Source organism: Tenrec ecaudatus, chromosome 10 (genome assembly GCF_050624435.1).
Source record: "Tenrec ecaudatus isolate mTenEca1 chromosome 10, mTenEca1.hap1, whole genome shotgun sequence".
In the NCBI taxonomy this organism is placed as follows: Eukaryota; Metazoa; Chordata; class Mammalia; order Afrosoricida; family Tenrecidae; genus Tenrec; species Tenrec ecaudatus.
Window position 1 is genome coordinate 34,413,530 of NC_134539.1, and position 27,149 is coordinate 34,440,678.

The following is a 27,149-nucleotide window of genomic DNA, read 5'->3' on the forward strand; positions in this document are numbered from 1 at the left end:
AAAAAAGAAAACAATATATCGGAAAAGAAACTAATAAGGGCTCTATTAACGCCAACCTTCCAATCTCAGCTCTTTACGGTTCACAACAGGTTACATTTGTTGCTAAGGTCTCAGAAAGAGCAGCAAACATTCCCAGGGTGAACAAGGACGGATTTTAACTGAATGGATGGGGAAGGGAGGAAACAAAGTCACGTGACCACTTCATTTGGAACGGCTTGCTCCTCTGTGTCCGGGGGCTCGACGGCCAGGCCGTTTGGCTCGGGCGCCTTTGGCGCTTACCGGGGCCTCGGCTCCGCTCTTGCGCCACGTGGCTCGGAGAAAGCGTCCCCAGTCGGTAGGGAGGAGAAGGCGGAGCCCGTACTACGACCAGTCCAAGAGCATCATGGGAGTTGTAGTTTCCCGGTGGGCGTGGCAATGTACGCGCTCCTCCTCGGTTTTTCTCAGTAAGTAGCTCCTCTTTTGGTTAAGACTTTTCAGAAAGCATGTTGCATCAAGGCGGAGCCTAGATATTTCCTAAAGAAGTCTTAAAGGGGAGAAGCGCCGCGCAAAAAAGAGGCAAATCGAAAGGTTATCGATTTAGACGAGAAAGGGTTAACACTTGGCACGCATGCGCGCCGAAGGCCTGCGGGTGGGCGGGGACGGAAAGAGGAGTCCCGAGAGCAGTGTTTTCCCCGGAAGTGCCTCCCCTCCTCCCTCCTCCTCTCGGTCGCGGCTTCCCTACCTCATTCGTCCTCGCCCCTCCCCGTCCCTCTACGCGTTTTGGTTCCTGGTTGGTGCTTCCTGGTAGCAGCCGCGGCAGTGAGTATGTGTGTGACGGGCCCAGAGCCGCCCGCGGCCGGGGTACCCTGCCCGCCCTCCTCGCCTGGCAGCATGTGGAACTAGCCTGTGCCGGCTCGCAGACCTCCGGGTCCCCCCGGGTCCCCACGCGGGCCGACGTGGGCGCCACTCGTGGCTCTTGCCCTCTGAGTGCCTTTCGTAGCGTCTGGGCTGAAGGGCCGCGGCGTCCACTTTTCCCTGCCGGGCTAAGGCCCGAAGGCCGCGGTTCGTGGAGGGCTGAGCGGCCGCGGGTTCGGTAAGGGCGGTGCTTCTGCCCATTCGGCCCCCGCCCCGGCCCCTTCTTCCTTCTCCAGTTTTCCCTCCCTTTGCGGGAAGCTCCTCCGCCAACCGCGGAGATCCTGCCGTGCCAAGGGAGCCCGGCCCAGGAGGACCGAACTGTGCCGGGCCAACTCTCGTCTCCGCTGTTAGAAGCAACTCCTGCAGTAGTGGGACCCCCCGCCCCCCAAAAAAGTTCGAATATGTGTCCATTTGTAAAAACAAGGAGACCTGGACCGCGTTCACTAAGCTTCCCTTCAACGCGCACACGTCTTGAGAACCGATAGTGCCTTCAACATTAAGAGCTCCGGGGGCAGTGGCCAAGTGGCCCACCTGGCCTGGGGGCTGGCCCCGACTCTCTGGTGACGCTAGAAATGTCTAGGGTGAATTTACTTTTGTGTTTCAGATCTCAGGATTGGATTAGGTGATCTTGTATGGCCTTTTTAGCGCCATAAGTTACTTTCACAGAGTTAGTTTCAGTTGGACGACTCTTGAAGATGGTTTGGATGTCACGTTCAAGGAATTTGAAGTGGTCTGTGTATATTTTAAGACAGCATCATGCTTTGGAGTAGTTTAACATTACTGTTTTTCTACAGAATCTGAGGGTGGGGAATGAGCAGAGGAAGAAATGGAAGTGGAGATTCCTAGTAGGAATAGGGGTGGTTAAAAAAAGGTGGTGGTGTGTGTGTGTGGGGGACGCTCCAAGTCTAAGACACTACATCTTAATGGAAAGGCGCTGAGCGAAAAGTGGGGAAGGAGGAAGTTTCAGACAGCGGTTTGTTTTGGTAAAAAAACCTTTAGGTATTCCAAGCATCATTGGGACATGCCTGAATAAATTTAGCCATAATTTTTGCCCCCCAGATCTTGTGTTCTGTTTTTGTGACCATCGTTGAGGTTGCTCACATCATGTTTACTTGGTTCTAAGTGGCACTCACATTTGAAGAACGGACCGACATGACAACACTACAGCCAAGACATTTTAACACTACAGCCAACTTTTTGTGTTTCAAATCTCAGGGCAGCTTACTAGGAGTAAGGCAGACTTTGTGAGTTGAAGATAAATGATAGGTATTAATCACTTCCGAGGGAAAAGTGAGTATAAAATCAAGCAGTAGATTTGCCTGAGATCTGCATCACCAGGAAGGTGTAGCTAGGCTATTGATTTTATAAAAGTTGTTGGGAAGAAGGTTAAATGTCTGGAATAACCAGTGGGGAATAGGATTAACTGTAAAGATTTTATAAATTAAACCTGGAAGCTTAAGTAAACCAAGTTACTTTAAAAACCAGTGAATGAATACTCCTTTTGAATATAAACAAAGGGGCTTCAAAAAGTCAGTGGAACAGTACCATTATCTTTTATTCCATTTTTCCATAAACTTTCCACATATTTTTAAAGATAGATTTCATTGCTGTGCCAGTAGTATTTCAGGTTCATTTTAATAAGAACTGTATTTTTTGGATGTGGGTTTGTAGTAATCTTTTGAGCTCCAACTCGGGAGGCTTTTGGATGGTAAACTAACAAATTTGAGATTACACTTTTTGATCCAATTAAAATGCCCCTTTCTTAGTTTTTATAATTTCACTGGAAAGTAAAATAAAAATCTGTAAAACAAATTTAGGTGAGAAAACCAATGCGAATGTAGAATTAAAGGAAGGGCTTTAAAATATCTAAAATATATTTATTTGCAAAATCCATAGGCAGTGGGAAATGGGAGTCTGCTCTGGCTGTGCTCTTAACTAGTTGGCCTTCTTCGCTCTTTGGACCTCAGTTTCTTTTATGTAGAAATTAAGGAGGTTGTATGAGTATGAGAAAATCTGAATGGTACCTTCCATTTAAACTTTTGTGACTATCCTAGTACCCCTGTGTTATCTAATTAATATGTTTGAGATGTGTACAGTGATCAAGAAGCTGAAAACCTAAATATGCATACATACATCTTCTGAGTATGCACTTGCTTAAAAATAAATTAAATGCATTTGAATATAATTAAAGTAGTAACATAAACCAAAACAGCCTCAGGCAAACCTTACCACTAGCATGCATAAACTGCACAAACGGAGCAAGTTCTGGTGAGCACAATTTTCAAGTACAGAAGGCACAAAATCCTCTTAAAGGCCATAGGGGCTAAATTGTTAAATTCATTTTCCTACATTTCAGGGAAAGAGATAAATCCTTAGACTCAAGAAGTCCGTTTTTATTATGTTTCTGTAGTTTATTTTTGGCATACATTCACAGGTGTGCCTATGGCTCTTTCCTTAATCCCTTTCCTCTGGGACGGCTCCAAGAGTGGTGCAAATTTGTAACTCTGTAATTTAGCTTTTTAATTTTTTTCTGTGCGGTGCCAGAATTATGTTTTATCTTAAGTCCACACTGGATCCTCAGGATGGATCCAGTGAGGATTTTGAAGGAAGCATAATTCCTTTGACTTCTTTTAGAATTAATTTACCTATTAAAAAGGAAAGGATTCATCTTTTATATGAATTCCTCCGAGGCTAACATTTCAATATAGAACTGATAAATGCTATGAACATTACTATTCAGACTGCCACATTCAACTTGTTTGACAATAACTGGCAACCTGAAGGTCGCAGTGTAGTAAGGGAACAGATACAGAGTAGCTTTTAGAAGAAAAAAGGCATTAGAACTTGATTTCTTTGTTTCTGGGAAACTTCAGCCCAAGTGCCATGTATTCTGGATTCTTGTTCATTTGATTTTGGGGATCAGCTGATACTAGCACCAAAACTTGTTAGATCCCCCTGATACTTTAGGCAGAGGATTTTGAAAGCTAAGACTGCCATTCTTTCGGCATTTTATCTGTAGTATGTAATTAAGAGTGGAGTAGAAAGACTAAATTGGTGTTTTTACTGTTGGGGGCCCCTGAGTTTTGTCCAAAGGGGCATTGCTTTTGCAGAACCCTCATCTTGACCAGTAGTCAGTTAGGACCTATTTGAAGCATCGACTGAAGTTTTTGGGATAATTTAAAACTTGAATAGTTGAACACAAGTGTGAAATTCATCCCATCATACTTTTCCTTTTTTTTTTTTCACATAATAAGATTTTCAGGGCTTCAGAACAAATGCTTACTGATGTATTCATTTATTAAGTCAGCAAACATTTTTAGAGATCCACTTCAGTGCTATCATAAGCGTGGTTTGGGGGAGCCACTGTTTAACATAAGTGCTTGTAGTTGCCACTCTCCTAGATTTGTGATCTGGTGTAGGGGTTACACATGGGTCTGCTAGCCTCAAGGTCGGCAGTTTAAAACCACTAGTCACTCTGGGAGAAGGATGAGGCTTTCTACTTTCAGAAAAATCCCCTTATAGCATTGCTCTGGATCGGAATTGATTCCACGGCAGTGATTGCTTGCTTGCTTTTTTTTAGCTTTACATTGAATAATTAGAAATGGCATGATGTTTTAAATGGAGACCTGTAATGGGGTGTTTAATTTGGTGGGTTTAGGAAGCTTTCTGGAGAACATGATGGTTAAGCTGAGTTGAAGGAGGAGCAGGGTTGAATTACATATGTCTACCAAACTATAAACCCACTTTCCTGGATTCCATTCTCCTTATAGGACAGAGTAGAACTCCATAGGATTTCCAAGGCTAATCTTTGCGGGAGCAGACTGCCACATCTTTCTCCCTTGGAACTGCTGGTGGGTTTGAGCCTGTGACCTTTGTATTTACAGCTGAGTCCTTAACCACTGCATTACCAGGACTCCTTGCATATGCTCACAACAGGAAGTATTTCTAGGTATGGTCTTATTTTCAAAGCTGTCAAGTTTTGCCTAAGTTTAGGGACTTCATAAGTTTATTTCATACATGTTCTGATAGCTAGCACTGAAGTAAGCACAGATATGTTTTATGGATTCCTTTGGTTAGGGTTAAAAAGGCCATGAGATTATTTTTTTCATTGAGGTAAAAATCTGTACCAAGATAGGAAACTTGTTCATTTATTCTGTTGTGGATTTTAGTTATAGTTGAAATAATATTCCTGTATGAGAAATATAAGCACTTATGTTAAATAATGGATCCCCAAACAAGCTTAGTATAGTACTGAGGTGGATCTCTTAAAAAGATTTGTTGATTTAATCAATGAATAAATCAATAATATCATTAGACATACCTGGAAATATGAAGGATGGATGGAATAATGAGAACCATTTAATTATTTTAAGGCATTGAGAAAAACAATGGCCTTATACACAAGTGACACCATTATGTAGTAAACAAACATGAATGGAGCTTTTTAAGTACATGTTCATTTTTTTTTTCCCGCAGCATCACAGTTAACTGACTTTCCATGATGTTTGGTGGTTTCGAGACTATAGAAGCATATGAAGATGACATTTATTGTGAAGAATCATCTAGTGAAAGTGCCGATAGCGAGGTGGAATTTCACCTCTACAGCCAAGTTCATTATGCCCAAGATCTTGATAATGTCAGAGAAGAGAAACATGAAGAAATGGACTCTGAGAATTCTGAATTACTGAGAAGAAAACCACTTCAGCAGAATCTAATCGTCGTTTCCGATAGTGAGGTCATCCAGCTGTCAGATGAGTCTGAGGTCATCACTTTGTCTGATGAAGAGAGTATTTACAGATGTAAAAGAAAGAATACTGACACTCAGTCACAAGAAGAGACCCGGGGTGCGCCCGCTTCTCTTTATTCTAAGGAGTTGGCTGAGAAGACGTGTAAGCGGGATATCGAGAAGCCCCAATCTGAAAAGAGACCAGGCGTGCTCCACGAAGTCATGATTATAGAGGTCAGCTCCAGTGAAGAGGAAGACAGCAGTGCTTCAGAAAGTGACAATGTGGAAAGCTGGATGCTTCTGGGATGTGAAGTAGACGATGATAAAGATGATGATATCCTTCTCAACCTTGTGGGATGTGACAGTTCTGTTCATGAAGGTTAGTATTTGCCATTTTGAAAAGTAGTGTCTTTAATAAGGAGGACTGCCTTTTTCCAGACAAAGACCAGTAGGGTCTGCTCCATTTAATTCCACCCTTGCAGACAACTCTGTGGTCTGCCTGAACATCAGAAAGAGTGTGTCAGAATCCCAAGGACATTCTGGGAGCCAATTCTTAGCTCTTCCTGTTTGGCTAAAAGTCAGTTCTGGACCAGAAATTTTAGTTTCCTCTCTCTCTGCTTGCTATCACACGTGAGTACGCTGTTTAACTGACGTTGGCCCCACACTGTCATTCTGCTAACTCTCCTGGCACTGCCTCTTTCTAAATGATTTACTTACCCAGGAATTCAGCGGGCTAGCAAGCATGGGGAATGCCTTGTACACAGAGTATATGGAATTTGAATTAGGATTTAAGGAACTCAACAGTAAGGCAGGGGACTATGAAGAGCTGTAAGTCCATAGTCGATTGTAGGAGAGGGGACAGATTCTGAACATGCTTGTAGATTGAACCTCGGTGTGACCCTTGTTTCCTCTTTCACCTTGTCACGTAGTCTAGATGCTTGTTCTTTTCAAAACCCTGCCTTACATTTTCCTCCCATGATGTCTAATGGCTCGACGCTTGGAATAGTTTCCCAAATGATCTTTCTCCTTAATATCTGTCGTGTACACTGTTGTTCAACCAGAAGATTTGAAATGTGCTTTTAATTATGGTACTGTACTACTCCAAAACCTCTGAGGGCTCTGAAGTTCAGGAACTTGTGCATTGAGTACAGATCATACTGTAGAGCCCCAGGGATCAGCAAACGATTTTTTAGGGAACCAGAGGGTAAATAGTTGAGGCTTATAGGCATAGGATCTCTGACTACTTTGCTCGGCCTTTGTAGTGCGAAAGTAGTCAGAGATAGAGAATAGCTAAAAAATGAGGTGGCTTTTCCAATAAAACCTATGTCCAAAAACAGGTGGTCCGCCCAGGCCTGAATTTGTCAGTCCTGCAAATTTGACAGGTAAAGGAAGAAACTGGAAGAGTAGGTAGAATTTGGAGCATAATCAAGTACAGTTTTGACAGAGTGAGGAGATCTGCTAATATTTTTTGGTAGAAGAAGAGAACATTTCGACATAGGAGATATTAAACCTGTTTGATGTCTAGGTTGGCCAGGCAACTGGGCTCTCAGGAAGATGCATTTGGTGTCATTGAGAAAATACAAGTAATCGTTCACTGGGAGTGGGCAAAGGTTAACTGGAAGTTTGTAGACTGGAAAGGATGTTTAAGTGATGTGGGGAATACTCTTGCAGGATTTTGAAGCTATCTACCTTTTAAAAACAATTTGTAAACCCCATATGATTGTTAGTACAAAGATTTTTAGTACAAGCAACCCCTGACTTCAATTGTATTCATTTTACAATGGGTTGCAATTACAGTTGTTTGAGTTCATTTTATTGTAAGTAATATGTAGTATATATAATATTGTAGCGTGTGAATGATTTACTGCTGTTATCCTAATGTCAAGCCCCAAAGACAAATAAGATGGAATTTATAAAAATACTAATATTTAAAGGTAATAATAATGGGGGCGGGGAGAGAAGGTATTTGACTTATGTCAAAACTGACCTGATAAAACGAATGTACAAATGTGCTTTATACAAATGATGTATGTATAGATTGTGATGAGTTGTATGAGCCCCCAATGAAATGATTTAAAAAAAACAACCAAAAACTGTTGTAAGTTGGTCACTAGCCCAACTTTATAGTTGAGGGATTTATATATTTATAAATTGAGAGAATGAATATTAGCACAATGTTACTATACAGTACTCTTAGTGACTGTGTTTTTTAATCACAATCTTCTCTGCCAAATCACTGCCCTTGAGCTGATTCTCCGTCATAGCCTCCCTATTCTACAGGGTGGCATTGCCTCTTGGGGTTCCTGAGGCCGTAAATCTTGACTGGAGCGGAAAGTTTCATCTTTCCTTAATATCACTACTCTCTGGTAAGCGAGTAGTGAATTTGAACTGTTGATCTTAGAGTTAGCAGCCCAGCACGTACTATGCCACCAGGGCCCCTTAACATTGTCTACATATGTGAACAATAATAGATAGACTACCGTCTTTTTGTAATGCATACCTTGGGCAGTAACTAATTCTGTAGCTCCTTAGGGGTCTGTAGCTCTTACATTGGAAATCACTGTGCTAATGAGTCAACATTAGGAGAATGTAGGGATTGCTTAGCAGCAGTAGTGTATCAAAGGTGGGAGATGAGCTCACAATGAACTTATTCTGAAGGGTTCCATAACTTCCCAGCAGCCTGGAGCAACACGAAAGAAATCAAATGACCTGGGTTTAGGTTTAGCATTACACTCACAGAAGATAAGGCAGGTGTTTCGTGTACTTATTTTTGTTTTTTTCTTTAAATTGCCTCTCAAGTTATCCCAGTTTTGTCAACCACTTCTATGTTCATGATGAACAAAACCATCATCTTTTTGTGCCTTTCTTGAGTTCCAGTTCTCCATGTCTGCCCCATGTCTATGTTACTGTCATTTCAGAGTTAACATATAAAGAAAGCTTGGTAAATTAAAAAGAAAGTTCTCTTTCCTTGGAAACTAGCTTTCTATGTTTTGGCTTCTACCTTTTCACTAAAGAATCTGCAGAGGTGATGAGGTTGACCACAGGATGCGGGGCAGGTTGGGAGAGACAAACTAGATGGAGAGCCAATTGGACAGGTTAAGATTTCCACGAGAGAGGGTTACTGGTAATGCGACATTGTTGGCAAAAGGCAGGTTCAAGTTAAGAAGGAGGCATGTAGAGGGAATTTGTTTAAAAACTAAAATTTTATTGTAGAACTGTTGGGTCATGGAGAGGAAATATAATCCTAAAGGAAAGATTGTCTTAACTGTAAAGTGCAGATGGGCTGTAAAAAAAGTGATTGAAATATAGAGTAGTGCGAAAACACTGGAGAGTCCAGGACAATTTGTTGGAAGCTAGGGTACGAGAGTTGAGTTTCGAAAGGGGATAGGAGTTGACCAGCTTGAGGATGGTAGATGGGAATAGAGTAGGAAGTCTTGGGTGAAGAGAATAATTTTCCCCAAAGCGCGGCAAAATGAAAAATGGCACAGTGAGTTTGGAGATGCGTAGGTATGTTAGTCTGATTGTTGGGATGAAGTAAAATAAGCAACATGAGTCACAAGGGTTAGATTATGAAGTGACTTTCTGAGTTCATCTTGAAATGATGTGAGACATTTGCAAATGAAAGAAATGGGTTTAGTCAATGGATCTTAAAAAGAATCAAGAAAAGACTGGTAAGCAGGTGCATAAATTTCTGGGAAAATACTTATACTGTTTTTTGCTTTGTAAAGAGAGAAGCTGTGTACGTATTTATTTATATTGAAGCGAATTCTCATAACAAAATTAGCCACATTAAAGTTGATAATTCACTGGCATCTTGTACATTCACAATTTTATGGAATTACTACCTTGATTGGAAACATTTTCATTATCCTCAAAAGGAGATTTCATTAAGCACTCACTTCTTATTCCCTGTTCCTGAGCCCAGGCAACCACTAATTTATTTTCTGTCTCCAAGAATTTACCTACTCGGGACATTTTATGTAAAAAGAAAAATACAAGAGATAACCTTTGGTGTCTGGCTTTCACATAGCACACGGTTTTTGAAGTTTGTTGAAGTTGCAACGGATTGAGACTTCATTTTTCCTTTGGGCTGTCTTGTATTCCATTGTGCGAGTACCATATTTTGTGTTTCCATCCATCCTTTAGTAGACAGTGGGTTATTTTCACCTTTAGGTGATTGTAAGGAGTGTTACTGTCGACATTTGTGTACATGTATTTGTTTGAATAGCTCTGTTCATTTCTTTTGGGTATATACCTAGATGTGAATTGGAGAGTTATTTGTTAATTCTATGACATTTTGGAAAAACACCAAGTTGTTTTCCACAGTGGTTATACCATTTTACATTTCCACCAGCAATGTATGAAGGTTCCACTTAACATTTTTTTTTACATCATTTTATTAGGAGCTCTTTTTTTTTCCTCACACACATTTATTCATGCCACCCAGCACAGGCAGGAGCACAGCCGTGCGCCAACATTCCCAGCCGAATCCACGCTTCATCTGACAGGATTTTGGGCAGCTGCTCGGTGGTGGCCATGGGCAGGCGCCCCACCGGAAGCTTTCAGAGCTTTACTTCTCTCATCAGCACTCCTGATCTTGTCTATGATGACGCCCATCAGGCCCATCCCCACCCAGATCTCCTGGTAAACTTGTGTGTAGTAGGGCTTCATGGGGGTCCACACATTCTTCATCAGGCTTTGGAGCATCGTGGTACAGGACAAACGGCTCCACCGGACGGAGGACCTGCAGCCAACCTTATTAGGAGCTCTTAACAGCTATTATAACAGTCCAAAATTCAATTAGATCAAGCATAATCATACAATTGCTGCTACCACCACCAGTTTCAAAACATTTTCTTTCTTAACTCTTTGGTATCCGCTCCCCTTCATCCCCTCCCTCCTCCTACATTGTTTTTTGTGATTTGGTAGCCAAAGGAGATGGGAGGTTCAGGATGCTTAGGTCCTTTATATAACATGGTGTGGTATTTGCTTATAACTATGCCCATCCTCTCGTGTACATTAAATTACCTCGAAATTACGTATACCTAATGTCGTGTCATGCTTAATACAATGTAGATGGTGTACAAATGGCACATTTTGCTCCCACGTAGCCTTTTAAGGAATTGCTTTGACTGCTTCCATGGTACTACGATGCGGACCCTCTGGACGCAGAGGGCTGCCGAGAGCTGACTGCTGGTCATCCTGCAGGTTTCCGTTGGATTCGCGAGTAAGCTGTTCATTATTTATTTGAGTCATTGTTCTTTATATGTGTATAGTTATTGACAATAATTATAATGAATGACCAAGCACACCTACCTTTAATCAGTGATATCTTTATATCACTTAGTAACCCTCTCTTTTTCTCCTTCCCCAAGTAAGGCTATATAATATTCTTTTGTAATTGACTTATTTTACTTAGCATAATATCTTGTAGCTCCATTTGTATTGTAGCGTGTGTAATGGTTTCATTTTTTCCTGTGATCTGAGTGATAATATTCCATTGTATGTATGTACCTCATTTTGTTTATCCATTCAGCTGCTGGTGGGTCTTTAGGTTGCTTCCTGTTGTTGGCTGTTGTGAAGAGTGCCGTGGTGAACATTGTTGGACAGGTCTCTGCGTCTTTGCTTCCAAGTCTTTTTTTTAAATCATTTTATCAGGGACTCTTACAGATATCAACACCCTAGCCCCAGGAACCCTTGTTATATATTATTATTTGCTGTATCTTACATCATCTAATGTATTCACTCACCTACAATTCTGTTATTCGTTCCCCTTGAATGGGGTTATATAGTCATCATTGCTATCCGCGTCCTCTCCCCCCTTCCCGTACCCTCAGGGAATCATTATTCCAGTTACTATTTCTGAAGAGTTTATTATCTTAGATTTCATGCATCAAACGATCTTATACAAATGAACATACGCAGGTCTTGTTAAATCTGCTTTTGATTCATATGTCTAAGAGTGGAATTGCTTGATCATTTTTGTTATTTTCTGTGATTCTCTTTCCTAGTATTTTTTTGTGCTGTTTACCTTTTATAGTTTATTTTCACTTGTGTTTTTCTTGAATGGCTTTTAAAAATGCATTTTAATTTCTTATAATTTTTAAAGAAAATAAATATTTTGTACAAGTATTTCTGTCAAGCTGCGTGGTGTGTGTGTGTGTGTGTGTGTGTGTAAATGCATGCTGCTTTTCCTGGAACATTAGTGAAAGTATATGATACAAAACCCAAGTGTGTCTAGCATTTATTTCTACAACCCCTGTTACCATTTTTCTCTTAGGATTTTTCTGTTCCAGCCAAATTTTGAAACAAAATTTGCAATTCTGCAAGTTAACTTGCTTGACTCTTAAAAAATTTCAAGCATGTTTATTTATTTTCTTGATCTGCTAATGACAGTTAATAAACAATATTTTGGTACTGATACCTCTTAGGGCATGATGTTACTCTCTAATCATTATTACCCCTTGTAAGAAGCTTTTGGATTAGATCTGGCTCATTTTAATAGTCTTTAGAGAGAATATTTTTACCATGTTAATGGAAGCTTGTGGGAATTTTGTCATATTTTTGAAATGCAGTCTAAAGCAGCAGCAATAGCTGTTTTGTGTGCTTCTTTCCTCCTTAACCCTCCAAACTATGGCATATTTAAAATATCAATTTAAGAGGAAAGATTTCAAACTCCTTGAGGGCAGGTTTCTTTTCAAGCCCAGATGTCTCCTTATAATATTTAGTGGAATCTCTGACATATCTATTACCTTGTTTCCCATTGAACCAGTAAACATTTAATGAGCATAGACACTGTAAAAAGAAGTAACATTGCCGATTTTAAATCACCAAGGATGTCCTAGACTTTTGTGGTTTACTGTTACACTAAGGAGACAATGTAATAAGCTAGGTAATTTATGAAAGTCTCTTTTTCACCATGGGAGTTAAGTTTCAAAATCCCGGTGATACAATTGATTGAAACATTTAACACCTTATAAGGAGTAGAACTAGTGAGTTTGGTGTAATACAACAACCTGTAAAAGACTGTATTTGTTGTTAGGTGCCATTGAGTCAGCGCCAACCCATATGGACCCGATTGACAGCAGAAGGGGCCATTGCCTGGTCGCATGCCATCCTCACATTTGTTCCTATGCCTAAGCACCCAGCTGCAGCCACTGGGGCAGTCTGTCTCATCGAAGACCTTCCTCTTTTTTGCTGCCCCTCCATTTTAACAAGCCTGATGTCCTCTAGGGACTATTCTCTTCTGATGACATGTCCAAAGTTATCTTCTTACCAACATTGTAAGACGGGACCAAGTTTTACCATCCTTGCCTTAAGGTGCACTCTGAGCGTCCTTCTGAGACAGAGCATTATGTCCTTTTAGGAGTCCAAGGTACTTTGAATATTCTCTTCAAACGCCATAATTCAAATGCCTCGATTCTTCTTCAGTCTCCCTTTATTCTGTATAAGTAGTTATATATTTTCCATGAGCTTATTGAATTTATAGTTGCAAAGATGGTGTGGGGGCATGGCTTTGGACCTGCTCTTAAAAAGGGGAGGAAGAATCAAACTCAACACCAGCTGAAGGCCTATTCCTGTGAGGCGGTATGAGACATCCTTCTAGCCTCCTTTAACAATTCTGACACCGACTGTCCCTCTCTTGGCACTCTGCTTCTCTGGCTCAGTTGGCTAACTCACTGCAGTGGCCACAGAGAACTCCCAGACCATACTCATGATTGTGGGTTTCTTTGGGATGTTAGCAGGTATAATTCAGGATGAAGAACGTTCATGATACAGTTCTTCAGTTAGGAGTACCTCTTCTTAATCATGCCTCTCTCTGGTCCAGGTCCTCCCTGCCTCGCTACTCTTTGGCCTTTGCTGTGCTTGGACGATCCAAACAAGTGTTGATTTTGTGGTATTGTTTAACATCACCCATATTTCTTATAAATTATAGATCTAGGTGCTTGATGAAGTTCACCTTCCTCCCCAGGGGTTCTGCCACCAGTTTACAAATAGATTGATTTGTTTCATTTTGTTTTTGATCAATTTAACTTTTTAAGGATTAGTTGTTTTAAATTTAAATTTTGTTTATAAGGTTTCAAATTGAAATCAACAATACAAGATCAATATACCAAAAAGTTTGTGGAAAAATGGAATTAAAAAGTAATGGGATTTCTCCAAGAACTTTTTGACTTTCCTTTGTGTTCAGTGAAATATACCTTGTGTTGCATTTTCATCCTGTTTTTTCCTTTCTTTGGGTAACTATTAGGAAAAAAACGGAGACTTCATTCTTATATTTAAAAACACACAAACATTAGTAGCTGGGTTCATGTTGTCTTCTTTATACCTCCTCTGCCCTTTTTTCAAACAATAACATGCTAGTCATGCTTTTCTTTACATTAAAAAGGCTTATTTATTAACAGTATATCCTGGATATTAAGCCATAGTTGCACTAATATATAAAGATCTTTCTAATTTCTAGAACTATGGACTTGTATCGTCTCCACTATTCAGAACCATGCACATTAAGCATGTAATAAATACTCTTTAAAAAGTGTGGTAAAGTATATGAAATAAGCATGCCATGTGCCAGTTTAGCCACTTTTCAGTGTATAGCTCAGTGGCATTAAGTGTTTCACCAGGTTGTACAACAGCCACTGCTGTTCAGATGTTTCTCACTGCCTGCTGAAAGTGGAGGAATAGTAAATTAGAATAATTACAGTCTCAAGTGTATTTAAAGCAAGTGAATATAATAGTCTAGTTCTACATTTTTGAAGCATGCTTATTCCTGGTCTTATACTTATTCGTGGTCCTGGTAATTTTTTCTCATTTAATAATTATGCAAGATTTAGATAAAGCTAAAAAATAATAGGTTCTGGATTTAAAAAGAAAATAGTTTTTGAAGAGTGGATGTGATAGCATTTTTTTCTGAGTTGAAGAAACCATATTAACTTTATGAAGTTAATATGATGTAGAATTTTGTAATAAAATAGAGCTGCTTTGGTCTGTATCATTTGGTATATAGCTGTCTTGCACAAGGAACACCCATCAGATTTTAGGTAATCCCTGTGTGTAAAGAGCTGTCTTTCCTCGAATGTAGTTGAAGCTGTGTTATATATGGAGCATAGCACTTGACATTGTACTGCTTGAAGCTGCACCAACACTATGGCTTGATGGAAGCTTATTTCGTTTGAAATTGGAGTCCAGAAAGGCTTTTAAGGACTTAAGACCAGGACACCTATTAGCTGTCTTTGTGTTAGGTCCATGCTTCTTCAAAGTTACATTCATCCATAAAAAATTTGGGTATGATTTCAGGGAATGAGGAATACATCTAGAGGCAGTGCTGAACCCTTGGCATTTATTAGGCACTGAACCAAGACTTGATAACTAATTAAATTTGAGTTGTGTACATTACCTATTTGATTCCCCCCTGCCCCCCCACCCCAAATATGCCATATCGCCTTTGATCTGGACCTTTACACATACCACTCTTCTACTTGGATCAGTTCCTGCCCCTTGTCTGGCTGATCCCTACTCATCCCTCAGGTCTCAGGTTCAAGTCACTTCTAGTTAAGGTAACTGACAGAGGCCCTTAGTGGTAGTTATTACAGCTTTTACAGCTTTGCAGTTGGCTAGCTTGACTTTTGGTAATTTAGTATCTTTTTTGATAAAATAGTAAATTTTATTTTACTTCATAATGCTAAAATAAAACAATGGATAGACTCAATTGTTGCAATAGGAAAAATATTTTGACACCTTAGGAATCCAACTTGCTTCTAAATGGCATGCCCCTACTTTGGCATTTTCCTTAAATTTTTATTGTACTTGAAAATATTTTACGATCTAGTTTGTGTGACTTTAAACCTAAGTTTGGAAATTTGTCGAAGTACTTAATTGGTTGCTTACAAGAATTCCCATATAGTCTCTGCCTTTAGAAACCTTAAAATCTCTGGCAATATGAAAAGTTAACTGATCTGACTGCAAATACAAAAGCTACCTCAGCCCAGTGTAAGATGACTTCCAAATGAACACACTATAAAAAGCCGGTGACCCGGTGGTTAGGCACTGGGCTGTTACCCAAAGGTCAGCAGCTCCAGCCCACCAGCTCCTCCCCCAGAGAGGTGCTTCTGGAAAGATGCTGGTCTTGGAAACACAGGGCACTTCTCCTCTGTCCTGTAGGGAGCCCTTGATGGCACAAGGGGACAGTGGATGGTTGTTAGAAGATGACTGTGGGTAGGCAAAGTACACCCTGTGAGTCCATAGGAGGGGCTTGAATGTTCATATTAAATACAGGGCAGACAAATAGCTGAAAACCCAGCCGGAAACTTAAGATTACCTTGAATGTTTGTGTGAGGCTGGGAATGAGTAAGCATTTAATGACCTCTCAAGCCATCACACCCTAAATGAGAAAAATTTTATTTCTGTTCTCAGCATGTTCAAATTTTGGGATGATTTCTTGACCTTATAAGTTTGTTCAAATGCTTTCTGTTTGTTTCTTACATATCTTCCTTTTTCTTTTCAATAAAATTGGACATTTCATGTACCTGTATATCAGACAGAAAAAGGAACCAGGTACTGTACATTACCAGCTATTCCAGTGTGCAAGTACATCAGGTTCTTTATGCTTGTGTTCTTTCTCAGTGCCTTTGCACAGAAAGAACATTTCAGTTAGCCTGCAAACAGTACTACATTTTCCTCGGATCTTTAAGGTGGCGGTTCCATTTTTTTCCTGCACTTGTCAGATAACCAGTATCATTTTAGTTAATCGAGTTTCTTACGAGATCTTACAGCCCAATAGGTCCTAAAAGTGGGTTTCTGTGTGACATACTTCTCATTGATCTGTTGGTTTATTTCTGCCTTATAATTGAAAAGTGGCACATGCTAGAGGTCTAACCCCCAAACCATGAGGGGGGAGCATCACGGCGCTCCCTCCCTGGTGTTGCTAGCTTTTGTAAGCATGTGCTGCACAATTCCTAAATCTGCTTTGACCTGTGTCTCTAGTTGTAGCATGTCATCTCACACTTAACTATTGTAAGGGCATCTTTTTATTTAATTTCTAATTAGCATAATGACTTGAGCTGTGTTATTCACTGTTGCGTGGTGAAGTTGTCATAGGAAAAGAAGAAATAAAAATGTTTCATCTCAACTTTGCTTGTGAATGGAGTGAAGTTTGAAAGCCTTTTATGGCCATTGTTCAGCAGACTGAAAATCTCATTAGAAACCCCAGAAATGCCAGGGCAGCTTTGGGTTGGATTTTAATAACATTTTGAGAAGTTGATATTGTATGTTGCTAATTTCTGTGATTTCACTGTTGATCAGCAACTTAGGTATGCGTTTGATCCAAGTCAATTTGTGACTTTGAGTTGAAATTCATATACGGTAGTTCTTTCCAGCAACAGTAGGTTGGGGGAAGAGAATTTTACTCTCTTTATGGGGGATTGGTGACATATCTTTTAGTAACTTCTTTTCTTTTCATATAAGATATTCTAAATTAATTGGGAATGACTTAATAAAAAGTGCCTCGAAATATATTTATTGAACTAATAATATAGTTTAATTGCCATGAAAATGTTATTTACTCACTTTATCTACAGCTTCACATTTCTCTGGAATGAGGAAGCATAAAATTATATGGACAACATTTCCATTCTTGTCTAGTTATAGGAATTTGAATCCTGATGTCTTTCTGGGTGAAGAGTATTTAAATTTAATTTCCTATAGCTACTGTTTGCTATAAAACAGACTGTTGTATACCATGATCGCTTAAAAGATTATTATAATTTATATACAACATATATTTTGGTCAGAAAGAAATTTGATGTGAATTGTATACGATTACATGTAAAACTTGTTTGTCAAAGGATTTGCAGACTGGAGACCATTTCATCCTTTTCTCCTTTATATCTCCATGTAGCACGTGTGGTTGTACAGACTGCAAAAATTATGTTTAATTTAAAAATAGTTGATCACTTTTGCAAAGTGTTCATATTTAATATTGAAGCAAAGTGCTGCCATATGGAGGTTTTCCGACTAAAGCTTTTCATTCTGAAAATCATTGTTTGTCTTCGCTTCCTTATAACAGGGTGGATACTGCCATGGTTAGGGTTGGCACTTTGAGTGCCCTGCCGTGCTGTTGTTGACGCTGTTCGGGGTAAAGAAATAAGTATCTCACTTGAGCAGCCAGTGTATAAGGCCCATTTTCTCTTTGAACTATATAGGCATGTTTAAGAATACCTAGAGACATAGATTTGCCTTATTTCTTACTCTCTCAATCTTGATTTACTACTTTTGCCTTTGAATAGAGTTGCAATTCTGGGGATAAAGTTTATTTTGTCAGATAGACGAGTTAAAATTAAGTGCAGTATAATAATAAAAGGGTATTTTGAAGTGGAACTTGTCTGCTAAATGTAGCTTTCATTTCTGTGAAAAATGTCTACCTTAGAATTTTTGCTTTCATCATAGCTTTGAAAATTAGTTAACCTTAGGCTTAAAAGCATCTGACTTTTAGGACACCCCCCCCTTTTGCAAAACATGTTTTAAGGAGAGACTCAGCATGATCCTATGACAGGGATTTTATCTCTCCTCCATTTCATGTCTGTGCAGTTACCTTATGATTACCTCAGTGTGGAAGGATGGCTTTTTGGAGCTCTGTTTTAAGGGGAGATGTTTTTATTGACAGTTGCTTTGATGTGAGGAGGTCACATTTGATTTTGTTTTATAACTGGATAACTCTTTCAAAACAATATCTATTCTAGAAAAGGAAAGTTTCAGTCGAGACAACTTTTCAATATTCTTTTCATATTTGTAATTTTTGAAAAATTATAAGATATAGGAAATAGACTATGGTTGACAAATGAAATTAATAGACTAATACAAATTCATGCTTTGAAAAGTTAGGTGCCAGGATTTCATGATATAGAGGATTGTGTAAAGTAAATTTAACAGAAGACTATTTACAGAAAAGGCTTGGAAGTACATTAATCCTAGACGTTAATATGCACTGGTAGTGTTAAACCTTTCAACTTTTAAGGAGGATTTTAATTGTCAATAGCACCTTACTGTTTTAAGTGAGAAGTTGAATGATTGCCTCTTCCGTTGTACTTGAGTATTTTGCTCTTAACTCAGTACCTAGCATCTACTCCAACTCTTTTGATTTGCCCTTACATAAGATAAATTTTGTGAGAGAGTAAATAAATCTGAAATCTTGCTGTAATGATATTGTGTAATAATTACATTTTATTCTGTATGCATGCTTTTTTTAAGTGTGGGGAATATTTCCCAAAAGAGATCATAAAATTCAAGCTAAATGTTGTCACATAAGTGAGTTACTGGTAAAAATCCATCGGGACAGTTGTGGAAAGGATTCAAATTGTATTGGTTCTTAAAAACCACTATTGTTTTGATGGTTGTATTAATCCTGTCTTTCTATTTGAAATGTTCTACTTTGAGAAAGTTCCTTTATTGTCACATTTAACAGGTGAAATGAATGGTTTTGCCACAGGCCATCTGATGTCGGATGGTGTTAGATAGCTTTGGCTCAGTTCTTTGAGGTAGTCAGAAGTGTGTTCAGTTCTGGGATTGAACTCCCATTTAGTTACATCAGAAGCAAGGGTCTTGACTTTTCTTCCATTTGTTTAAAAAAAATTTAAAGCTTTGAAATTAGTTAAACACAGGAGGAAAGATTTGGGAGTTATGTACCCTGAAGCAATATTAAGCACCCGGGAATCCTTTCTTTTTCTTCCTTTAGATATATCACATACATATGTATATTTTGACTAAAAGGGGGGAGGGCAGACTTAATCCTCTATGGTATATTGTGGATACACTTATTATTTATCATTTTTAAAAATTAATAAAATTAATCAAATTTATTTGGAAATCTCAGATCTTTAGTAGTATACTACCTACAACTCCAGCAATCCCTTTTATCTGTACACATTTCCCTGCCTATTGTGGCCGTTTGCTCTAATTTAAATTTCCCATGGCTTTGGGATGCAGACTTGGTTTTCTGCAAGAGTGCCCATGCTTCCGTGGCCATATATTTTGGGTGACTTTTCCACTTTTTCTTTTTTGTTATTTTGTTGATTGCTAAAGGGAGAGAAGTTTTTTTTTTTTAATTTAACTGTCTTTTTGATTTGATCTTTGTTCCTTGGCCCATCTATTTGCGTGTTGTTTTCTTTTACAGACTGGGAAGAATTATTGTGTAGTATTTATATCCATAGGGACTAGCAGGGAAAACTCATTTTGTTCTTCGTTTTGTTTTCTTAATAACAGTAGCAATTTAATTTTGGGGCCATTGAGACATTCAAAGGATATGTTAGCATTCTGCATGAAATTTGATAGAAAATTATAAAGCCCAAGGATTTTTATTCATGGTCACTTTACTGATAGAACAAAAATGTTATGCTATAGTTGAATCAAACTAAATACTAATTGTTGTATAATTATAATTACTGCTAAAATTCTTTAAAAAAATATTGTGTACTCAAGATATTCATAGCAAATCAGTTGTAACCTGGCTTAAGAAGTTTTTCTTATATTTAGTTTTGTTGTCTGTAGTATGTATATAATCAAGTCTGCATATAAATACATTTGATTGGGGATATGTAATTCTTACTTGAACTAATTTTAATATTTTGCTTATTCTTATAAAAATGCATATTTCCAGTGAGAAGAATTCTGTTTGAACCAGCTTCATGCTGTCAAATGCTAACTCCTTTTTGAGAAGTGCTGTGGCAATTCAAGTATTAAGTAATTAGTTACTGTTTCTAAGATCTCTTCATGGGTTGCATTCATCGGAAGTGGAGGCCTCTAGTTACCACATCTCCCCAAAATGTTTTCATTATCTGAACTTTAAAAAATACTAAAGTATGTAACCAGAGCTACTTTGATTTTCTGTTTTGTGAGTGGCATTATACCATAATATATTTAACTGAATTTTGTATTCATTAAATTAAAGTAATAATAACAATCCCTTTACCTACTAAAAAAACCACAAACCTTTCCCTGATCAGTTATAAAAAATATTGTCATATACTATTGCATAAGAGGCTCAAAAAGCTTTGTAACGTTAGCAAATTGGAGGAAAAGGGTAATTTGAGTAATGTATAGTTTTCAAGTGTTTTGTTTACTTGTTTAATTGATTGTACACACTAGCAGTGAAGTACCAAAAATGCTCCCTCAGCATGTCTGTGAGGTATTTGGGGATCTGGAGTAAGGATAGGACTTTCTGTGTTTGTGAGTTACAATTTTTCTTTTTGAATTTAGTACTTTTAGAATATGAAATTGATTTCCAGAAGTTTTGCTTCTCAGGAAACACTATTGAATTTTTGTTTACTTTAGCTATTATTTTTTAGCTGCTATTTCACATTTTGATTTCTATAAAATGACTTCTCAAGAAGAAGCAGCTTTTAAAATCCGGGCGAGTTTCAAACTAAGAAACAAATGCATCCCGATTGTTTGATTAGCTATTGTATAACCATGACAATTAAAGTCATCTTTTGGGTTACTGTTCTTTCTTCATAGTTATGTAGGCTTCATAAATTTGGAAAATTATACTTTCTAAATTCTAATTAGTCTTTATAAGCTTACACTTCATGTGCATATGTAATTATTGAGAAATACAAATAACATCTAAAACATGTTTATTCCTAGTACATATCAAACCAGGATGTAATCTGTGCTATGAAAACAGCCTGACTGTCCAAGTATGGGGCCTTCATGGAATGCTTCTGTTAGCACATTTTACTAGTGCTGACAGAAAGTGCTAGTTCTTACAGCTGGTGGCACGGATGTTGTTGTTTGTGCCTTAGTAGGAGAGCACTTTAGGCCAAACTTGTAATTTATTAAGGAAAAAACAGTTGATGTAGTGCTTTTATTCCTTTTAAAAACTTCGCAGTCATCAGACAACCTTTTTTTTGGTTTTGTTTTTAAGGTCACGATTGCTTGATGCCTTTTCCAGTCTTTATTTGAAACTCTTGTAGGATTTCCTTTTTTGTTCTTGCTCTTTGTTCTTTTTGCTAGTGGGTGTAAGATTCTTTTAAAGCTGAATGGCTAGACATGTATAGTAATTAATAGTTAAGTATAATGAAAATTGGTTTATTCATGATAGTTTTTCTAGGTCAAAGAATATGTGAAGGTAAGCCAGTGAGGGTAAAATTCCATTGTGCGATCTGGAAGCAAGGTGTGTTGTTTTTTTTTTTTAACTTTAGCTTAAAAGTTTTTTCTTTAGGAAAAATAAGCTTTGAATTAAGACCTTTAAATTAGGGTTGTTTGTATAATTTTTTTTGGTATAATTCTCCTGTTTGGTAAGCATGCTTGTTTTATGCTTCAGTAAGTTTTGCTGGGCTTGTGGATATTTCCTGAAGAATAGTGTTATGGGTGGGAGAGAAAATAGGGAGCAGAGCAAGATTGGGGTCTGGTGGAGGTGGGGGTGAAGATGGGACAGGAAACATTTCTCCCAAATGTTTCCACCTGACAAGTGAAGATTTCTTTGCCAGTTTGCGTTGTCAGAGCATAGTGTTTGAACTTTAGCTTACTTAAACTTGGGCATATATCACAAAGTTTGATTGCAGTAAGCACTAGAATTTTAATGCTGCCCTTTAGCCTTAATTTAAGCCATTTAAATTTTATAAAACAATGCCTTGTTTTATAAATGTTTAATTATGTGTTCAGTTAAGTAAGTTTCATGATTTTTATTTAATTTTTTAACTTTTTAGCTAAAACTATAAAAGGAATAGGTGAAAATTTAGGAATTGAATAATATGTTTAATTGTGATACAGAGACTGTTTAGAAATAAAGTATGCTTGATGTAAAATTATTATATTTTCCAGTGTTCTAAGGCTATGAATTGACTTTCAGTATACAGCAAATTTTAAATTAAATTAAAATGTTAAATTCAAATATTGATGTAAATAAACTGGAGCCACATCATTTAAAATTTGCAAACTTGAAGGGGCTTCAAAAAGTTCATGAAAAAAATGAAATTAAAAAGAATAGAATTTCTCCATGAATATTTTTTGAAGCTGTCTCGTACATAAAATAATGCTAGTGGTTGGCTTATTTTGATCTTTAGTGATTGGACTTTTTGAAATAGGAATGAAGCTTATTTAATTTAATAGGCTTTTAATATAAAAGTGGTAATATTAGAACAAGGGAAACTTGTCAAGTACAACAAACCCGTATTGATACTGATTTTAAATCGCCAGTTAGGAACGTATGAGTTGCTAATAGTTTTTTCTCCTTGGTGGTGGTTTAAACTCATCCATTGTATTTTAAAAGGGAATTAAAGGGGAAAAGTAAATTGTTTTGAGGATGACACATAATATCTTGATAACATAGTATTTATGGGTTCATATCACAAGAGCCTGCAAAGCCTTACAAAGGAAGTAGGTGTACTTTAATTCAGTAGCTTGCTGAAAACGGTTTTGTGATAAATCTATTGCAATCTGTGTATATATTATTCTTTTCTTTTGAAGCTTAATGATTTATCTTGGTGTTTTGTCTCCATAGTTTCAATTTTTTCTTATTAATTTAGGCACATTCTTTTTAAAAAAAAATTTTAGTCACATGCAATTGTTTGAGTATGTCCTTAGTATCGCAATTACATTTCATCCTTGTATGATTCTTCATCAGCTAGCTATTACTGCTTCATTTATTCTTTCTCTGTGTTGTTGTCAGGTACAGATTTCAAGTCAAAGTAAGAGCTAGTATGTGTTAGGGTACATATCACCATTTCTAATATGACCTTTTACAGTAAAGAAGGCTTACAAGTGTGTGTGACTAGCCCACCCCTTCTGGGGCAGTTGAAAACAGGACTCAGAAAACTCAAAGGAATTCTTTTAGCTCCTTGCAGGGCCACGGGGTCAATGTCAGATTTAGTCATGCCGTTATTTTAGCCCAGTGGTCCAGAGAGATGACTGAAAAGTGAGTCTTTTATTTCTTTTTTTGTGTGGTTATTAACAGGATTAAATGTAAGCCATTGTGTACTTAGTACCAATTAGTTTCTCATCGGAGAGGTTCATTATGATTTTTTGTCAGCCTTCATCTTGTAATATTTGTTTCACTGTTTGATTAGTTAAGGAGCTGAATGGACTAAAAGAAAAGTTTTATAACAGTGCTTTTAAATTGAGAATTTTAACATGTAGTCAACTTTCTATATGTAAAAAAGTAGGACCACTATGAAAATTGGTACAAGAAGAGAAGTTGAGTAAATTCTTTAAAATCTTTTCCTTCCGTTGTATTTTTCTTTAGGTGTATAGACAGGCTATACTTAGGATGCCAGTATTTTTACAGGTTTTCAGAAGTCTGATTCAGATTCATATATATGTTCTTACAAATAGGTCCAGTCTCCTCGGAATCTGTAGTCACTCCTCAGTAGGCTAACCTGTGTGTGTGCACATATGCATTGATAAGCCCCTTCCTCCTACAGTTCCCAGATAATAACTCCAGGTTAGAAATATAGATTGAGCAAAATTAAAAGCAAAAGATAAGAATTTTAGAGTAAAGGTAGTTGTCAGGAGTAAATAAGCCTTAATTTAGAGAGAAGCAGGCTGAAAACTAGTTCTTTATTTTGTTAAAAGTAAAGATGCAAAGTTGTATGAATTCAGAAAAGAAGAGCTTTTCTTTTGAATCGTTCACTTATTTTTGTCTCTGGAACCTTGACTTTTAAAAAATTTCATAACTTTGTCAATGAGTAACATATCTTCATTAAATATTAGAGATATCTTAAGTACAGTTTTTGATAAAATTTATTAATAAAAATGAATTGGAGTTGCTTTTTACCTCAAAGCAAGGACTATAGCCCAGAATTAACATATGAGAGGTATTTTGCTAGTAGGTAATCGTTTAGCGCTATAATGCTTACAACACACATTTTTGTATGTGTTAGCCTTCAAATGAGTATGCCTGTAGACTGGTTAAGTCTAGATATGGGTGTAATAAACACAGATTTAATCCAATATGATTACCCTTTTAGAAAATTATTTGGTATCTTATTTAAATGTTATATTGTGATATGTACAAGTACTTGCTTAATTCCATAAGTTTTTCGTACTTAGATTGCTTTTTTTAATTGAATATTTAAGACTTTATGATTCAAATTATTATATGGATTCTGACATCAAATTTTCTCTTTAAATTGGATCCAGGCATAGTGAATGGGTACCTCTTCACTACTGGTATTTCAGTAGTCTATTCATCCTTTAAAATTTTTTTCCCTTTAATTAATTATAATTTGAAAAGGACTTAGATCCTCCAAATAAAAAAACTTTATTTGTGACTATATGATAGATGGCACCTGTTTAATTATTTAATTTTTTTCCTCTTTAATTATTTCTAACTCTTCCATCACTTCCCTTACTCCAAGTAAAAATAAAGTGGTAGCCATATTATTCAGTAGTAACTTCTTGTTATGATTTGCTCTACCTAGAAAAGAAGAGTTTTTAAGAGAGAAAAATATAACATTTCTACATATTATCTCAAGATCTTTGGAAAATACCAGAGGAATTTTTAATGTAATGTTGGAAAAGGGCAGATTTAAAAATAATCACTCATCTCATATTACATTGTATATGATTTCAAAGGAAAATAACAGTCTTCAAAACCTCGTTTATTGTCAGTTCTCTGATGGTTATATAACTTAAATAATTTAAAATGAGTGAATACCTGTATTGATTGACTTCAGTATTTTTTTTTACTTCAGTATTTAAAGAACATTCCTAATCATTTCATGTATTTGTAATTTCTCTCAACTTAATGTTGAATTAACCTCGGTATATAATCAAAGTGGTCTAAAAATTAACATCCAGGTAACTACAGAGAGTATAAGGTGAAGGGAGAGGCAATCTCCCAAAGATACTTTATTGGGACTTCTGTTATATTCTGTATCTTTTATATAACTATAATTATGATAAGGAGTCAAATTATGTAAATTTAGAAAATAATTATACTGTTAATGAAATGTCACCCAGTCCTTAAAATTGTTATCTACATACCTTCAAATCATGCTGTTTCAAAAAGAGTTCCATAATTCCATAGTTCCGCTTGGGAACTAATAAGATTTCATTTTAAGATCATTACAGGATAATCTTTGTTTATAAATGAAACTGTACATATAGTGGATATTTTAAAGTACAGTGTTTTGCAAAACTTTTATCTTGATGAAAATTATTTAGTTTATGCTTTGCTTTTCTGTTTGTCTCTCTAGGCAGGTGAAACCTAACATATAGCAAAGTAAACTTTTATAAAAAGTCTAATGTAAAGAAGATAACCTATATTATATTTATGCTGTAAAATTAAAATTCCAACTTAGGAAAAGGAAAGCAAACAAAATCTCAAGAAGATAAATGCAAATTGAGTAAAGAATGGATAGAATAAAAATGGAAATGCCTTATTTGTGTGTGCTATTTAAATTTTAAGTACAAGGTTTTAAATTCTGCTTTTGCATGAAAGATAAAAGATCCTCATATCTATAAAATATTTATTTACATGCATTGATTTTAATGGTTCAGCCTTGCCAATTGACCACTCACAAACAGTGATGTTTTAAATACTAATGGCAGTGTACCAAGAGCAGTTATACTGAACAAGTGTAGGCAGAGCTTCCATACTAAGGGGTAGTAGGAAGAAAGTCCTGGTAATCTACTTTTGAAAATCAGCTGATCTCAATGGCTCGATCTACAGCTGAGTATAATCAAACTGGTGCCAGTGTAGGCAGCCTTTTTCCTTCTGTTGTGCCTGGGTCTTCAGGAGACTGGGGCCGTCTGCACTGCAGCTAATAGCCAAGGAGGAAAGGCCGCTTTTGTGAGAGCTCCGGTGTATGGAGAGAGAGAATACGCTATGCATTTGGGGAACAGATTCATAATTCAACTTCACACTGCGCTACTCAGTCTCCTTGGGTCCGCTTTGAGGGCAAGGTTTCCGAGCCTTCTATGAATTTTTAAAATTTGCATTTTATTTTTATTTTTAGTATTACTGTGCCAGTCAGAAAGACATCACTTTGCAGTGATAATTTGCCACTAAAGAATATTTTCATTAGAATGAGACTTCAGTTCCTTAAGAAATTGTTTCTCATTTTGGGATTTATTGACAGATGTGATGTATATCAGGACTTCACTTATTTTCTATTTAATGAGTTTCTTTATTAAATATGAAAAACAAAGGTTTGGGTAATATGAACTTAGCTTGTACTCTGTGAACTACATTCAGATGAATAGCAGGAAGTAGTTGTTGGCCCAGAAGTGTGCAAGTAACAGGAAGATCCATTGGGGATCTTTTTATTTTTTTAAGGAAGTAGCTGAGCATTCACTGTGAGTCCCCAGATGCTTTGTGCTTCTTATAAGTCACCATCTTTGGGGGTTTGAATTGGTGATAATACTAATGAATGGCTACAGTTTGTGTGATTTTAAGCAGTATCGAACTATGAATCTATTAAGCTTAGGATAAAATTTCTAAGTATAGCTTGTATGTAAATTAGGCCTGTCAAAATGATTTCTCTTATAAGCCCTGTACTCTGGTTCTGAACCCCGCATGTAGTAGTGACAGCCT

At 37.2% G+C, this 27,149-nt stretch overlaps 1 protein-coding gene and 1 pseudogene across 6 annotated transcripts in view; one reads left to right on the plus strand and one right to left on the minus strand.

Moving 5' to 3' along the window:
• The first annotated feature begins 688 nt into the window (after nt 1-688).
• ZCCHC7 (zinc finger CCHC-type containing 7) overlaps nt 689-27,149 on the plus strand; it is a 204,611-nt gene continuing 178,150 nt past the window's right edge. For 4 of the 6 annotated variants that reach the window (XM_075560163.1, XM_075560158.1, XM_075560161.1 and 1 more), the window contains exons 1-2: nt 689-798; nt 5,371-5,999. In XM_075560163.1, the coding sequence (XP_075416278.1) occupies nt 5,393-5,999 (607 nt within the window). In that variant the 5' untranslated portion in view covers nt 689-798; nt 5,371-5,392. The other 2 variants (XM_075560160.1, XM_075560159.1) reach the window with 2 other exon arrangements.
• On the minus strand, nt 10,118-10,327 carry LOC142460176 (ATP synthase F(0) complex subunit j, mitochondrial pseudogene; annotated as a pseudogene).